The 16,022-nt window shown below is 53.4% G+C and overlaps 1 protein-coding gene across 1 annotated transcript in view; it reads left to right on the top strand.

Annotated features, from left to right (window-relative positions):
- Window positions 1–16,022, top strand: part of RFX4 (regulatory factor X4) — a 65,389-nt gene that overhangs the window by 20,604 nt on the left and 28,763 nt on the right. Inside the window, exons 2-8 of the mRNA XM_078859181.1 lie at window positions 1,939–2,034; window positions 4,177–4,237; window positions 10,776–10,899; window positions 12,110–12,171; window positions 13,417–13,630; window positions 14,984–15,061; window positions 15,715–15,878. Coding sequence (XP_078715307.1) covers window positions 1,939–2,034; window positions 4,177–4,237; window positions 10,776–10,899; window positions 12,110–12,171; window positions 13,417–13,630; window positions 14,984–15,061; window positions 15,715–15,878 — 799 coding nt within the window. The remainder of the gene's footprint in view (window positions 1–1,938; window positions 2,035–4,176; window positions 4,238–10,775; window positions 10,900–12,109; window positions 12,172–13,416; window positions 13,631–14,983; window positions 15,062–15,714; window positions 15,879–16,022) is intronic.

Genomic DNA, 16,022 nt, shown 5'->3' with positions numbered 1-16,022 from the left:
AATGTTATTGTTCTCACTTGTTTTTAATTCATTGCTATTTGTTTCGGAGAGGCGCGAGTTCAAATTTCGATGAGGTGGTCAATTCGCTTATCATCTACCCGGGGTAGTTAAAATCAGTACTATTTTGGAAGGAGGTCCATTCTGGTTATCCTACGAAATGTACCGGCCCCCTGCCATAGGAATTAATAAAATTGTTCTCCCATCGCTTGAGTGTTTCCCACCGAGATGTGTTCCATCCCACGCTTACCACCGCATAGAGGCACTCTGTCTGCGACATTCGCAGTAAGCAGTGTACGACCTGGAGGCAGAGAACGGCTCCGGGTTGACGACGTTACGAAACTAAATCTTAAGTTCCCTTTTCGGGGGATTTAAAAAAGAAAATTGACTCCAGGGGGCTTCATTTCTCACTGAATATTTTACGAGTCGTTGGTAGACTTAAATGTGTGGCACACGAAGAGAAAGAGTCACAGTGGCGTGTAGGCTGGATGTGGTGCGTCGGTGGCGGAAATGTAGGCACGCTTCCGCGGCCATTTATATATATAATAAGTATAACCCGTAAAAACTAAGTTTTTCACTATAAATCCTTTATATGCGTGGCGGCTAGAGTCCTCTCGTCCTCTGGCTTGAGATGGCTGCCACCTAATGGGTCAGATGATTGCATTGCACTATTAAGCAATTTGTAATTAAAAATAATATTTTTGTCCTAAAAAGTGCACAATTTTGGAAAAAAACTTTCACGAACATTAATTGTCACGCACAACGAGTCTGTGTGGAAAATGTCAGCTCGATTGGATCACGGGAAGTGGGTTAAAAAACGACCGAAAGATTTGCACGGTCCTAAGCAAGCAAGCGAACTTAATATAAAGGATTTAAAAAGGGAAATTTGTCAATATGTGTGTGTCTGTTCGAAGTGTTTAGCATACTTCCCAACATGCAACAAACTTGCTTCAAATAGTCAAAAAGTCTCCACTTGTTCGCCATCATTGTCAACGCGTGCCTGGAATCTTCTCCAAGTGGTCAACAGAGCCCGGAGGCACGACACTTCTTGTGTTTATTGTTGCAAATTCTCCGAAGTGTTAACATGTTTTTGAAGCACCCTGTATTATTGCAGCATTGTTCATATGGAGGGACATTTATAGGAAGGAGGCACAATCGCCTGCTTATTTATTGTATTTTAAGTCCTTTGGACGTAACTGACCTGTCCGTCCCTCCCTCCAGCCAGACAGCCAGCCAGCCAGTAAAACTTGTTCTGATCACGTGCGACATTTCCTACCTTGCAAAGAGTGTTCCACTTGAGTTGATTGTGCCCTGTCCAGTCTCTCTCTCTCTCTGTCTGTGTCTCTCTCTGTCTGTCTCTCTGTCTGTCTCTCTGTCTGTCTGTCTCTCTGTCTCTCTGTCTGTCTCTCTGTCTGTTTCTCTGTCTGTCTGTCTCTCTGTCTGTCTGTCTCTCTGTCTGTGTCTGTCTCTCTCTGTCTGTCTCTCTGTCTGTCTGTCTCTCTGTCTGTCTCTCTGTCTGTCTGTCTGTCTCTCTCTCTGTCTCTCTCTCTGTCTGTGTCTCTGTCTGTCTCTCTGTCTGTCTCTCTGTCTGTGTCTGTGTCTGTCTGTTTCTCTGTCTGTTTCTCTGTCTGTCTGTCTCTCTGTCTGTCTCTCTGTCTCTCTCTCTGTCTGTCTGTCTCTCTCTGTCTGTCTCTCTGTCTCTCTCTCTGTCTGTCTCTATGTCTCTCTGTCTGTCTCCCTGTCTCTCTGTCTCTCTCTCTCTCTATGTCTCTCTGTCTGTCTCTCTGTCTGTCTCTCTGTCTCTCTGTCTGTCTCCCTGTCTCTCTGTCTCTCTCTGTCTCTCTCTGTCTGTCTCTCTGTCTCTCTCTGTCTGTCTCCTTGTCTCTCTGTCTGTCTCTCTGTCTCTCTGACTCTCTGTGTCTCTGTCTCTGCACGCGCCAGAGAGCTGGATCGAGCGGTGTCTGAGCGAGAGCGAGGGCAAGGGGAGGTACCCCCCCGAGCACAGCCCCCTCGGGTCCCTCTCCAACGAGGAGGAGCGTGAGTGCGCGCACAAACAACAACAACAACAACAACAAACAAACAACCGCCACTAAGTGGCGTTGACGTCACCGCGTCGTTTGTGCCAGGCTATGTGCACTTTAAGACCACGTGAAGTGTCGAACGCCCGCTGGCAGAAGGTGTCACCGGACAGACTCAGGTGCCATGGGTTGACTGACTGAGATGGCTGTCAGATGCACCACACGTACATACGCACACACGCACACGACCATTGTTTGACCATACTTCATGACGCTGGTCAGTGCGGGTTTATACGCAAGCAAAGTTCAACACAACAACAACAACCGCCATTCGCCACGAAGTGGCGGTGACGACGCCACCACGGCGCTTGTGCCAGGCTAGGTGCACGTTGAGGACACGTGAAGTGTCGAACGCCCGCCGGCAGGAGGAGGTCACGGGGCAGACCCAGCAGGTGCCACGGGTCGACTGACTGAGATGACTGGCCCCATGCACCACCTGTGCCCCCCTACTGCGCCAACTTCACCACAGGTCAACTACGTACAGACACACGAACGACACGCAATGTAAAACACGTGACCGGGTTGGAACTCGGGCGACTGGGTTTGTAGAAACATCGCGCAAAACCACAGCGCCACCGCTCCCCTTGAAGTGCAAACAAAGATAAAGACGTATCTGAATGTGTCTACGTCTGAGTGGACATTCGGTAGGAGGTCCTGGACTGGTTTCAGATATTCGCCTCCTTCACATAAAGACAAAGATCCCCCGTATAGCCTAGACAGACTGCTGAGGCAAGTGCTGTAAGCGAGCACCTCCGAAGGTCGGGACGGTGTGAGTGTCCAGGAGCACGCCCGGCCGCCTTTATCTCCCCAGGTACTAATTTTAGGCTGAGTCAACCTAGGGAAGGCCCCGTTCAGATAATCGTCACTGGTGTTGACCGTGAGCGGGAATCGAACCCGGGTCGCCGGGTTCGTCACGCAGCGCGCTAACCACTACACCACCGCTCCCCATATACACACGCACGTACACACGCACTCAGTAACACACACACGAACTCAGTAACACACGCACATGAACTCACTAACACACACACTAATCACTAACACACACACACTAACTCACTAACACACACACTCACTAACACACACTAATCACTAAAACACACACACACACTCACTAAAAACACACACACGCACTCAGTAACACACACACACGCGAACTCAGTAACAGACACTCACTAACACACAGTAACACACGCACAGTAACACACACACACTAACTCACTAACACACACTCACAAACTCGCTAACACACACACACACGAACTCAATAACACACACACAGTAACACACACACATGAACTCACTAACACACACACACACACTCACTAACACACACACAGTAACACACACAGTAACACACACACACGAACTCACTAACACACACACTAACTCACTAACACACACACACACACACAGTAACACACACATGAACTCACTAACACACACACACGAACTCACTAACACACACTCACTAACTCACTAACACACACATGCACTCACTAACACACACACACAGTAACACACACACACATGAACTCACTAACACACACAAACACACGAGAACTCACTAACACACACGCACACGCCACCCACAAAGTCGCTCACACGCACGCCACCCAGGCCACCACACACACAAAGATTAGCGCCTGAGCACCCTCACTCAGTGTGACTGTAGACCTCTACGCTGATTCGTGTGTGTGTCTTTGTGTTTGTCTATGTATACTTATGTATATGTCCCTGTGTGTCTATGCACATGCGCAACTTTGTGTCTGGCTGTCTCTCTCTGTATGTGTGTGTCTGTGTGTCTCGCAGTCTGTTTCTGTGTCAGTGTGTCTTTGTGGGTCTGCATGCCTCCATCTCTCCATGTCTATCCGCATCTCTGTCGGTGAGTGTGTGTCCCTCCCCGTTGTTGTGTGTGTGTCTGTGTCTTTGTGTGTGACCCTGTTTCTCCGTGTTTTGCCTCGTCCTCTACGTGTGTTCGTCTCTCTCTCTCGACGTCCCGTTTTTTTTAAATGTTGATGTCCATCTCCGTGATGACTGCGCGTGTGTCACAATCTCCCCCCCCCCCCCCCCCCGTCTTTGTCTCGCCACCGTCTCTCAGATGACGAGAAGGACAACAGCCGCGCCTCCAAGCCGCACTCCACTCCCGCTACCCTGCAGTGGTGAGTACCTCCGAATTTAAATAAAAACCCCCACAAATACTAAACGGGACGGGGAAAGAACAGGGACAATGGAGATCACAAATAGTGACAGCCCCCCCCCCTCCCACCGCGAATTCGGATTGATTCATCGCACCGAGAAGGCGCGATCCTGACAGCGTTGGTGGCCACAAGTCCACTCAGTTTCGATTTAAAGCTTATTTCGTGACTGCAGGGATTCATCTTCTTGGTTCTTTCGGTAAAGTCAGGTAGAAGGGAAATAATAAAATAATAAAAATAAAACATAATAAGATAAAATTCTCACGACGTTTCGGCCACAACGCAAGCAGCCGTCCTCAGGTGAAGAAACAGTGCTGCCATTGGGATGCTGTCTTTCCGACAGCTCTGTTTCTTCACCTGAGGACGGCTGCTTGTGTTGTGGCCGAAACGTCGTGAGAATTTTATTTTATTATGTTTTATTTTTATTATTTTATTATTTCCCTTCGACGTGACTTTACCGAAAGAACCAAGAATGTGAAGTCCACCCAGCTTCACATGCGCCCGAACCGCATCAGCTCCATCTCTTCTCACAGCCCGTGCCGCGCCCGTTCATCCCCTTCGTGTCAGGCCATGCGGTGGCTGGACCAGCCAACGCAGCCCACACTACGAAGACAAATACAAAGACTCCCCCACCCCCAACCCCGTATCGCCTTAACGGACTGTCGGGGCAAGTGCTGTTAGCGAGCGCTCTGCAGGAAGAAAAAAACACAAAGTAACCGGCGAACCCAGGTGGGTAGAAAGAGGCAAAGCGATTGGCCCTGTTCAGAAGAAGTCAATTGATGGGATGGGTATCGGCAGCGGGCAGGAGGGGTCACGGTGGGCGACTTGGGAATGAACGCGGGCGTTCGGATGAGCAGTAGGGGGGGGGGGGGGAGCTAGGTGACGAGTCGGTAGGAAGAGGTGAGAAAGTCGGGCTGTAGAAGAGAGAGAGAGAGGGGGGGAGGGGTGAGGAATCATTGAACCGGTCCGGGTTTCCCTCTGTCTCGTCTCGCCTCCCTCCCGCAGCAACAGCAGACGAGATTGCACCTCGCCATCAAATTAGCGCCTCTCGCCAGCCGACCCGACTTCCGAAGGGGAGATCGATGCATGGTGGCTGGCAGGTGGCTTGCCTCAAGGAGTTAAGAGGGCCCAGACGGGAGTAAGGGGACTAGGAGTAGGAGGATGATGGAGGGAGGACGGAGGGAGATGGAGCCACTTGGCCTATTGCGAAGGGGCGATTGTTTTGCCGCGGTCTCTCATTTGTCGCGGCGGGGTGAATGTTGAGGACTCTCAGAGCCACAGCGGCGTTTTAGTGTCAGGAATGAAGCCCCCCCCCCCACCCCTACCACCACCACCAGGCACCCCACCCCAACTCCGACGGCGGCGTCGTGGTGTTGTCCCCTGGAAGCACGCGCCGCTCGTGGCCGCTTCGCCAAAACCCAAAACCGCTCCCTCCGCTCCCTCCCCACCCCCCCACCCCGCACAGGTCTCATATCTCTCATTCTAGATTTGAAGCTTTCGTGACTGCAAGGATTCATACTCTTAGTTCTTTCGGTAAAGTCACGCAGGTAAAAAATGAAATTAAAATTAATAAAAATAAAAGGTAAAAAAATAAAAAATCACGACGTTTCGGAGGCAACACAAGTTTCCGTCTTCAGGTGAAACTGTCACTTGATACAGATATTTTGCTGTGACAGTTTCACCTGAAGACGGAAGCTTGTGTTGCCTCCGAAACGTCGTGATTTGATTATTTTTTATTTTTTTAATTAATTTTAATTTCATTTTTTACCTACGTGACTTTACCGAAAGAACTAAGAGTACTCATATCTCTCGTCTGTGTGTGCGCTTTGTCGCTCGCTCGGTTTCAAAAACAAAAAAGATCCCTGCGTGCCTGGTGATGAGGTTTGTCCTAGTTTTTTTTATTTTGGTAGGGCAGGTCATTGTTGTCGTTATTGTTTGTTTGTTGTTGTTGTTTAGGGTAGGGGTAATGATGGTCGATTAATGTATCGGGTGTTGGCGATCGTGGAGAGCGGTAGTGTAGCGGTCAGCGAATCCGGCGACCCGAGTTCGATTCCCGCTCCCGGCCAACACCAACGACGATTATCTGAACCGGTCATGGGGTCTCTCCGAGGTCGGCAGCCCCACTGGGGAGACAAAGGCGGCCGGGCGTGGTGCTGGCCACCCACCCTCTCGTGTGCCGTTCCGGCCTTCATAGGTGCTACTCGCTGACAGCACTTGCTCCAGCAGTCTGCGCACGAGGGGGTAGGTTTGGCGGTGGTGGACCGTGGTCGTGGTGGTGGCGGTGGCGGTGGTGTTGTGAAAGTGAATCGCAAAGTGCACCTAGCCTGGAACAAGAGTGCACATACGGGACACGAGGGGGTGGGGGGGTAGTCAACATTACACCTGGCCGGCTTTCACTCCTCAGTCCCGATGTTTACTACACACCGCACCAGGCACTCATTTGAGGCCGAGTCGACCTCGGGGAGGGCCCAGGACAGGGTTCAGATCATCGTCAGCGGTGTTGGCCGTGAGCGGGGTGGCCGAGTTCGTAGCGTAACGCGATAACCACGACACTACCGCTCCCCACATAGAAGGACACCCCGTATGGCCTCAACAGACTGCTGTTGGGCAAGTGCTGTTAGCGAGCAGCACCTATGAAGGCCGGTACGGCACACAACGGGATGGGTGGCCAATACACATTTGAGGCTGAGTCGACCTAGGGGATGCCCAGGAATCGAACTTGGGACGCCGCAATAACGCTACCGCTCCCCACACCACGCACAAAGACAAATATCCCCCGTATAGCCTCAACAGACCGTTGGGGCAAGTGCTGTTTGCGAGCAGCACCTGTGAAGGCCGGAACAGCACACGAGAGGGAGCACGGCTTGTCAACACCACGCACACACAGAGACACACAGAAACACACAGAGATAACAAAGATAACAAAGATAACAAAGATAACAAAGATCTCCCGTATAGTCTTAACAGACTGTAGAGGCAAGTGCTGTTAGCGAGCACCTATGAAGGCCGGAACGGTACACGAGGGGTGGGTGGCCAGCACCACGATCGACCGCCTTTGTCTCCCTAGTGGCGATATTTACACACCGCACCAGGTAATCATTTGAGGCTCAGTCGACCTACGGGAGGCCCGGGACCGGTTCAGATAATCGTCACTGGTGTTGGCCGTGAGCGGGAACCGAACCCGTGTCGCCGAGTTCGGAGCGCAGCGCGCTAACCGCTACACTACCGCTCCCCACCCACACACACACGCACACAGACAGACAGACACACACACGTCGAGACGGAGACACGCGCACACACACAATGACGTGGCGTGAATGAATGGGTGGCTGTTGATGAGGACCGGTGGCCGCCTGCATCGTTCGCATAGCTTTCTGCGCTCCTCTTCCACCGCGCAGATGACGAACGCGCCCCCCCCACCCCCCTGCGCCTCGTCCCCTTCCTTCGTGGCCCTTTTGTCGTGAGCACGTAACGAGCTTAATTGGAGGATGCCAATTAAATGAGGGTGGCGGGCTCTTTATTTCTTAACCCCCCTCCAACCCAGGGGGGTCACGTGACTCACCGAGGGTGCACCCCCCCCGACTCGGGCGAAACTCGCATCGCACGGCGGCTGCGTTCATAGGTGCGCGCCGAGAGCACCTGCCCTAACAGTCTGTCAAGAGGCTATACGGGGCATCTTTGTCTTTATATATGTGCGTGTGTGTGTATCTGTGTGGGAGTTGGCACAGTAGCGGGCACATCTGGTGGTGCATCTACTGGTCATCTCAGTCAGCCGACCCATGGCACCTGCTGGGTCTGTCCCGAGACCTCCTCCTGCACCTAGCCTGGCACAGTAGCGGGCACAGCTGGTGGTGCATCTACCGGTCATCTCAGTCAGCAGACCCGTGGCACCTGCTGGGTCTGTCCCGAGACCTCCTCCTGCACCTAGCCTGGCACAGTAGGGGGGTACAAGCTGGTGGTGCATCTACCGGTCATCTCAGTCAGCCAACCCACGGCACCTGCTGGATCTGTCCCGTGACATCCTCCTGCACCTAGCCTGGCACAGTAGGGGGTACAGCTGGTGGTGCAACTACCGGTCATCTCAGATGGCCAACCCGTGGCACCTGCTGGGTCTGTCCCGAGACCTCCTCCTGCACCTAGCCTGGCACAGTAGGGGGTACAGCTGGTGGTGCATCTACCGGTCATCTCAGTCAGCAGACCCGTGGCACCTGCTGGGTCTGTCCCGAGACCTCCTCCTGCACCTAGCCTGGCACAATATGGGGGTACAGCTGGTGGTGCATCTACCGGTCATCTCAGTCAGCCAACCCGTGGCACCTGCTGGGTCTGTCCCGAGACCTCCTATCAGCAGCGGAGCCTTGGACACTTCAAGCGGCCTCAAAGTGCACCTAGCCTGGCACAGGCGCCGCGGTGACGTCACCGTCACTTAGTCGCGAACGGCGGCTATTGGATTTGTATTGGGAAGTGATCGTGGTGTGGTGCTTAGCGCAATGCGCAACGCAACCTGCGCGTCCACCTGTGGATTCGATCGCCGGTCACGGCTAACATCAGTAGCGAGAGCGCTGTGCGTATCTGTAGCTTTGCGCGGTAGGTGAGTGCCACGTTACCGGGGAGACAACGGCGGTGGTGCGTGCCACACTGCCTCCTCGCACGCCATTCGGAGTTGCTCGATATTTGCGAATACTGACCAGGGTGGTGAAGTATAGTCAAACACCCCCCCCCCCACCCCACCCGCCATGACCGACACGGCATCGTGAGGTTTTCATCCAGCAGTGGATTGGCAAAGGGCTGCAAGTTAGACAGGCGCAGCCCTGCAATTTTGTTGCTCACGACCCCGCTGGCGGATGGGCCTCCACGACAGAGGGAGCTCGAGAGAGCGACCGTCTAAGGAGGGTGTTTTGGCCTATTCTTCCACTGCCGGTCAGACGTCTCGGAAGAAATGAGGGTAGCCACATGCTACCCCGGCCCCAGGCAAGCCTGCCGATTGACTAACTGGCTCACGAAAAGGGGCTGGCAATTATTTTCCTTTTTGCGTAATTGTTATGAATATTCATCATGAAGGTTTTTTTGGGTTAAGTATAAATGTGCCGTAACCCTCCACCACCCGACACGGCCGGCAAGGGTTGTCACGTAAACAACGCGCGCCAATTAGTGACAGCTTCAGCCCACCGGTGTGTTGCAGAGTGGATTCACTCTGGGAGTTGGAACAGCAGGGAGTAGATTTACTCTCAAACACACCGGTGGTCAGATATCCCTTTTAAAAATGACGTTGGGGTGTTGTTATCGCCACACGTATCGACCGCTGAACTCTCTCCCCACGAACCCTCCTGCAGGGAAATGTTCGTCTCTTTAATTCTCAAAATTGCAATTTTGCCTAAAACATAATATTATTTAGACCGTAAAACTCACAGCAAATGAGAATCAGGTTTAATCTCCAATGAGTCTATGCAAGACGTCTATCTATTTGTAACAATAGGGGTTTCTACGATGGCATTGTTGGCGACCGGGCTGATACCATCAACTCTCTGCACTTGAGAACCCCGACTCATCACCGCGGTTGAGCCGCCGCAGCGAAGATTCGAACCCAGGCTCCCAGCGGCGCCGACTCTGCGTTTATCTGACCCTGGGGACCCACCTGGCCACTTCAGAGCAAAGGGGGTGTTGTGTGTGTGCACTTGAGCCCACCCATCGTTTACACCCCCCCCCCCCCACGTCGCTCCCTTCGCATCCCCCCACGAATTAATTCTCATAAGAAGGCTACGCTGTCTGGCCACTCACCATCACGCCACGTGTTTATCCCTTTACAATTCGCTGTTTGCAATTAGCCAACGGGCATGGCGCGATTCATTGATGTATCAATTTGTGCATCTCGTGAACATAAGCAAGCATATAGGGGTGGTTTTGATTTAGATGGTTTTTTTTCCCTAAACAAAGTTGCTGAGCAAAGGCCCCTGAATGGAAAGCGACCAGCAACAAGCGGCCCTACCAATGTGAACACGTGTTTTTTTATTTTATATTAATGAACATGGTTATTATACGAGCTTGGGAAAAGAGAGGAAACCAGGGAATTACAACGTGGATGTGTTTCTGTGTGGTGTGGTTATGCGTCTGTGTGGTTGTTTCTGTTTGACGGTGTGGATATGCGTCTGTGTGGTTGTTTCTGTTTGACGGTGTGGATATGCGTCTGTGTGGTTGCATATCTGTGCGCTGCGCTACAAACCTGACGACCCGAGTTCGATTCCCGCTCACGGCCAACACCGGTGACAATTATCCGAACTGGTCCTGGGACTCCCCTAGGGCGACTCAGCCTTTAAAACGTACTTGGTGCGATGTGTAAACATCATCCAATGGGCAAAGCCGGGCAGGGGTGGTGCTGGCCACCCACCCCCCTCTTCGTGTGCCGTTCCCACCCTCATAGGTACTACTCGCAAAAACAGCTCTTGCCCCAACAGTCTATTGAGGCTATACGGTGCGGGGGGGGGTCTTTGTCTTTGTGCTGTGCCAGGCTGGAGGACAACTATGAGATCGCCGAGGGAGTGTGCATCCCACGCAGCGCGCTCTACATGCACTACCTCGACTTCTGCGAGAAGAACGACACGCAGCCCGTCAACGCCGCCAGTTTCGGCAAGGTGGACACATCAGCGTCGTCGACATTGTCGTTGTAATTGTGGCCGTCGTCGTCGTCATCGTCACCGTCACCGTTGTAATTGTGGCCGTCATTATCATCATCGTCATCATCGTCGTCATCGTCATCGTCGTCATCATCGTCATCATCACTGTCATCATGGTAATTGTGGCCGTCAACACCATCGTCATCGTCATCATCACGGTCATCGTTGTAATTGTCGCCGTCATCACCATCATCATCGTCATCATCGTCGTCATCATCACGGTCATCGTTGTAATTGTGGCCGTCATCATCGTCATCGTCATCGTCACCGTCATCGTTGTAATTGTGGCCACCATCATCATCATCATCGTCGTCGTCATCGTCACCGTCATCGTTGTAATTGTGGCCGTCATCACCATCGTCATCATCGTCGTCATCATCACGGTCATCGTTGTAATTGTGGCCGTCATCACCATCATAATCATCGTCATCGTCGTCGTCATCGTCACCGTCATCGTTGTAATTGTGGCCGTCATCATCATCGTCATCATCGTCATCGTCACCGTCATCGTTGTAATTGTGGCCATCGTCGTCGTCGTCGTCATCAACGTCATCATCGTTGTCATCAACAATATAGTCATCATCCTAATTAACCACGATCTTTTCATTATCCACCAACTCTGATGTTTACATGATCCGCCAAACCTCGACCACTTCCTAATCCACCCATTCTGATGTTTCCCATGATGCACCAAATCTCATCTCTCCATGATCTGCCCACCCCAATTTCTTCACCATCCACCAGCTCTCATCTTTCCATGATCTAATTCTACATGTGAAGTTTTCGTGACTGCAAGGATTCATACTCTTTGTTTTTTTCGGTAAAGCCACGTAGGTAAAAAAATTAAAATAAATTAAATCACGACGTTTCGAGCGAAACACAAGCGCCCTTCTTCAGGTGGGGACAACTTAGCGAAAGCACAACCGCTTAAGAGTGTCCATGATCTGCCCACCTCAATCTCTTCACCATCCATCAACTCTCATCTCTCCATGGTCGGCCAACCCTCAATCCCCTGCTGATTCACAAACTCCGATCCCTGTACGTTCCACGAAAAGAAAAAACAAACAAACAAAAAACACCCCCACGATCTCTTCGTGCGTTCCACCAACCCCGGTCTCAGAGCGCCCGGCTGATCGTGAGCACGTTGCGTGTTCCCTTCACTCCGCAGATCATTCGCCAGCAGTTCCCACAGCTCACCACTCGACGGCTGGGCACGCGGGGACAGTCAAAGTGAGTCGTCGCCTCGACTATAACCCCTCGCGTTCTCCTCCTCCTTCGTCCTCCTCTTCTCTTACGGCGTCGTCGTCAAAGGGAACGTCCATAAATGACGTCACGCACCTGGGGGGGGGGGGGGTCAGACATTTGTGACGATGTGTGACGAGGGGGGGGGGTTTGAGAAATGTGACGTCGCATCAAAATGCGCAACTTTAAATAAATATAGACAACGCGTTCTACTTAATTAAATAGACGTTTAATAAATGTTACCTCTTACAACATCAGAGTGCAGCGCCACATTAAATACGCACTTCAATGACAATAGTTTAAAGCGATTTGAAGCATGTTTTATTTTTTCTTGGGGGGGGGGCAGAGCTTTGTGACGTCATATTTGAGGGGGGGGGGTCTGATGTTGTCACGTAAAACAAAACGTGGCAATTTAGCGACCGCTTCGGCACACCGGTGTGCCGGAGAGAGTAAATCCGCAACATTTACAATTTGAGAACGTCAAGATAACCAGCGAAACATCTGGCGACGACTTATAAGCGTGCAGTGTTGTTTCCCCCCTCCATTTCTCACGTTGACACGGGAAGTTGTTTTTGTATTTTTTTTTGCACCGACTTCTGCTCGCTTCATCGCTGTGCTTGATGTTTATTTGTTTCTGGCGACCCGTGTGTCACTCACTCTCGCACGTGAGACTCTGCCATCTCGAGTTCTCACCTTGATTACACAGAATCGACTTGGAACTCAGAAAGCCCCTCCCCCCCCCCCCAACTAAAATATTTGAATCGGAAAGCTCACACCAGGTAATGATTTTAGGCTGAGTCGACCCAGGGGAGGCCCAGCACCGGGTCAGATAATCGTCACTGGGTTGGCAGGTTCGTAGCGCAGTGTACTAACCGCTACACTACCGCTCCCCACTCACGCACACTCATTCACGCGCACACTCACTCACACTTACGTGCACGCACACACTCGTGCATTCACGTACACACACACTCACACGCACTCACGTACACACACACGCACTCACGCACGCATTCACCCACTCACGCACACACTCACCCACTCACGTACCCACTCACGCATTCACGTACACACTCACGCACACACACGTACACATTCATGCATTCACGCACACACGCACTCACGCACACACACACACGCACCCACTCACGCACCCACTCACGCACACACACACGCACACACACTCACACACACGCATTCACTCACGCGCACACTCACGCACTCACGCCGCAGGTACCACTACTACGGGATCGCCGTGAAGGAGTCTTCGGCCTACTACGACGTCATGTACTCGAAGAAGGGCGCCGCGGGGCTGGGCGACACGGCCAAGAAGGAGGCGCCCAAGCAGGCGGTCGCCTACTCGCCGCGCTCCAAGCTCGGCACCCTCCTGCCCGACTTCCCCAGCGTCAAGGAGCTCACGCTGCCGACTGGCATCCCCGCAGAGAAGGTGCGCGCGCGTGTTGCACCTGGGCGTGTGCACGTGGTGCACGTGTACGTACGTGTGTGCGCACGCGTGTTGCACGCGTGATGCACGTGTGTGTGTGCGCGTGGCGCGCGCGTGTGTGTGTGCGCGCGCGCGTGTGTGGGTACGCGCGTGTTGCACGTGTGTGTGCGCGCGCGCGTGTGTGTGGGTACGCGCGTGTGCACGTGTGGTGCACGTGTGTGTGCGCGTGTTGCACGCGTGATGCACGTGGGTGTGTGCACTTGGTGCACGTGTGTGTGCGCGCGTGTGTGTGTGCGTGTTGCACGTGTGTGTGTGTGCGCGCGCGTGTGTGTGGGTAGGCGCGTGTGCACGTGTGTGCGCGCGCGTGTGTATGCGCTTCCACGTGTGTGTGTGCGCGCGCGTGTGTGTGGGTACGCGCGCGCACACGCGTGGTGCACGTGTGTGTGTGCACGTGTTGCACGTGTGTGTGCGCGCGCGTGTGTGTGGATACGCGCACGTGTACACGCGCGTGTGCACATGTGTGGGTAACACGCGTGTGCACGTGTGTATGGGTACGCGCGTGTGCACGTGTGTGTGCGCGCGTGTGTGTGTGTAGCGGTTAGCGCGCAGCACTACGAAGCCGGCGTCCCGAGTTCGATTCCCGCTCACGACCAACACCAGTTGACGATTATCTGAACCGGTCCCGGGCTTCCCATATGTCGGCTGAACCTGAAATGAGTACCTGGTTCGGTGTGTGAACATCACCGTCCCCTCGTGTACCGTGCCGGCCTTCATGGGTGTTCCTTAACAGAAATCGCCACAACAGTCTGTCCAGGACATGCGGGGGAGCTTTGTCTTTGTGCGTGTGGGAGTGTTTGGATCAATGTTACATCGCGGGAAGGATTGGGGAGTTGAATGAGCGAGCGGGCGAGCGGGTGAGTGGATTGGATGAGCAGCAGTTTCAGTAACGGCATCAGCAGTAGCAGCATCAGCAGCTGTAGCAGCATCAGTAGCAGCATCAGTAGCAGCATCAGTAGCAGCAGCTATAGCAGCATCAGTAGCTACATCATTAGCAGCTGTTGCAGCATCAGAAGCAGCATCAGGAGCAGCTGTAGCAGCATCAGTAGCAGCTGTTGCAGCATCAGAAGCAGCATCAGGAGTAGCAGCTGTAGCAGCATCAGGAGCAGCTGTTGCAGCATCAGAAGCAGCATTAGCTGTTCCAGCATCAGGAGCAGCTGTTCCAGCATCAGTAGCAGCTGTTGCAGCATCAGAAGCAGCTGTAGCAGCATCAGTAGCAGCTGTAGCAGGATGCGTGCGTAAGCACCGAGCCGGGCCTCCAATGATCCGTGTGGGGCATCCCGTCCCCGCGTCGGGCAGGTGTCCACCTTCATCATGATGTACCGCACGCACTGCCAGAGGATACTCGACACCGTGATCCGGGCCAACTTCGACGAGGTGAGAGCACGGACTCTTCCTCCTCCTCTTCTTCATTTCCGTCGTCTCCTCCACGGTCCGCCTTCCGACGTCTGCCCCGGCCTTCTTGCGCGCCGCGGTGTGCGCGCGATTCCTCCGGCCGTGGCGCTGCGGCTGCTGCCGAGCGAGGCCTTCGCTCCTCGTGACTCTGCTTGTTCGGATCACAACCGACCGGCCTCGTGGACCTCTCACAGTCCCATCGCGCGCGGATGATGATTCGTGGCTGATGATGATGACGACGACGAGAACGCTGGTGGATTGCTGCTGGTGGATTGATGGTGGTGGATTGATGGTGGTGGATTGATGGTGGTGGATTGATGATGATGTTGACGATGATGGTGGATTAATGATGATGATGATGATGGCAGGTTGATGAAGATAATAGCGGTTGTATTGTAACAGTTGACGGCGGATTGATGACAGACTGATGTTGGCAGATTGATGACGGTGGTTTGATGATCGTGGATTGATGACGACGACGATGGCAGTACGATGATGGAGTGAAGACGGCCTTCGCGCAGCAGTGGCCAAGATCGCGCCAACGACGACGACGAGAATGACGTCGACGAAGAGCCACGACCTTCCCCCTGACGGCGATGACCTCGCGTGACCCCACTGCCCCCCCCCCCCCCCAGGTGCAGAGCTTCCTGCTGCACTTCTGGCAGGGCATGCCCCCCCACATGCTGCCCGTGCTCGGCTCCCCGGCCGTGGCAAACATCGTGGGGGTGTGTGACTCGATCCTCTACAAGGCCATCTCGGGCGTGCTCATGCCCACGGTGCTACAAGCTCTTCCAGACAGGTAGGGGGGGGGGCGGTGGGGGAGCAGTGGAGGTGAAAGAGAGGGAGTTTATTGGTTGATTGGCGGGGGGGGGGCGGTGGGGGGAGCAGTGGAGGTGAAAGGGAGGGAGTTGATTGGTTGATTGGCGGGGGGGGGGGTGTACCA

Source organism: Lampetra fluviatilis, chromosome 8, assembly GCF_964198595.1.
Source record: "Lampetra fluviatilis chromosome 8, kcLamFluv1.1, whole genome shotgun sequence".
In the NCBI taxonomy this organism is placed as follows: domain Eukaryota; kingdom Metazoa; phylum Chordata; class Hyperoartia; order Petromyzontiformes; family Petromyzontidae; genus Lampetra; species Lampetra fluviatilis.
This window is presented reverse-complemented; position numbering and strand designations above follow the sequence as displayed.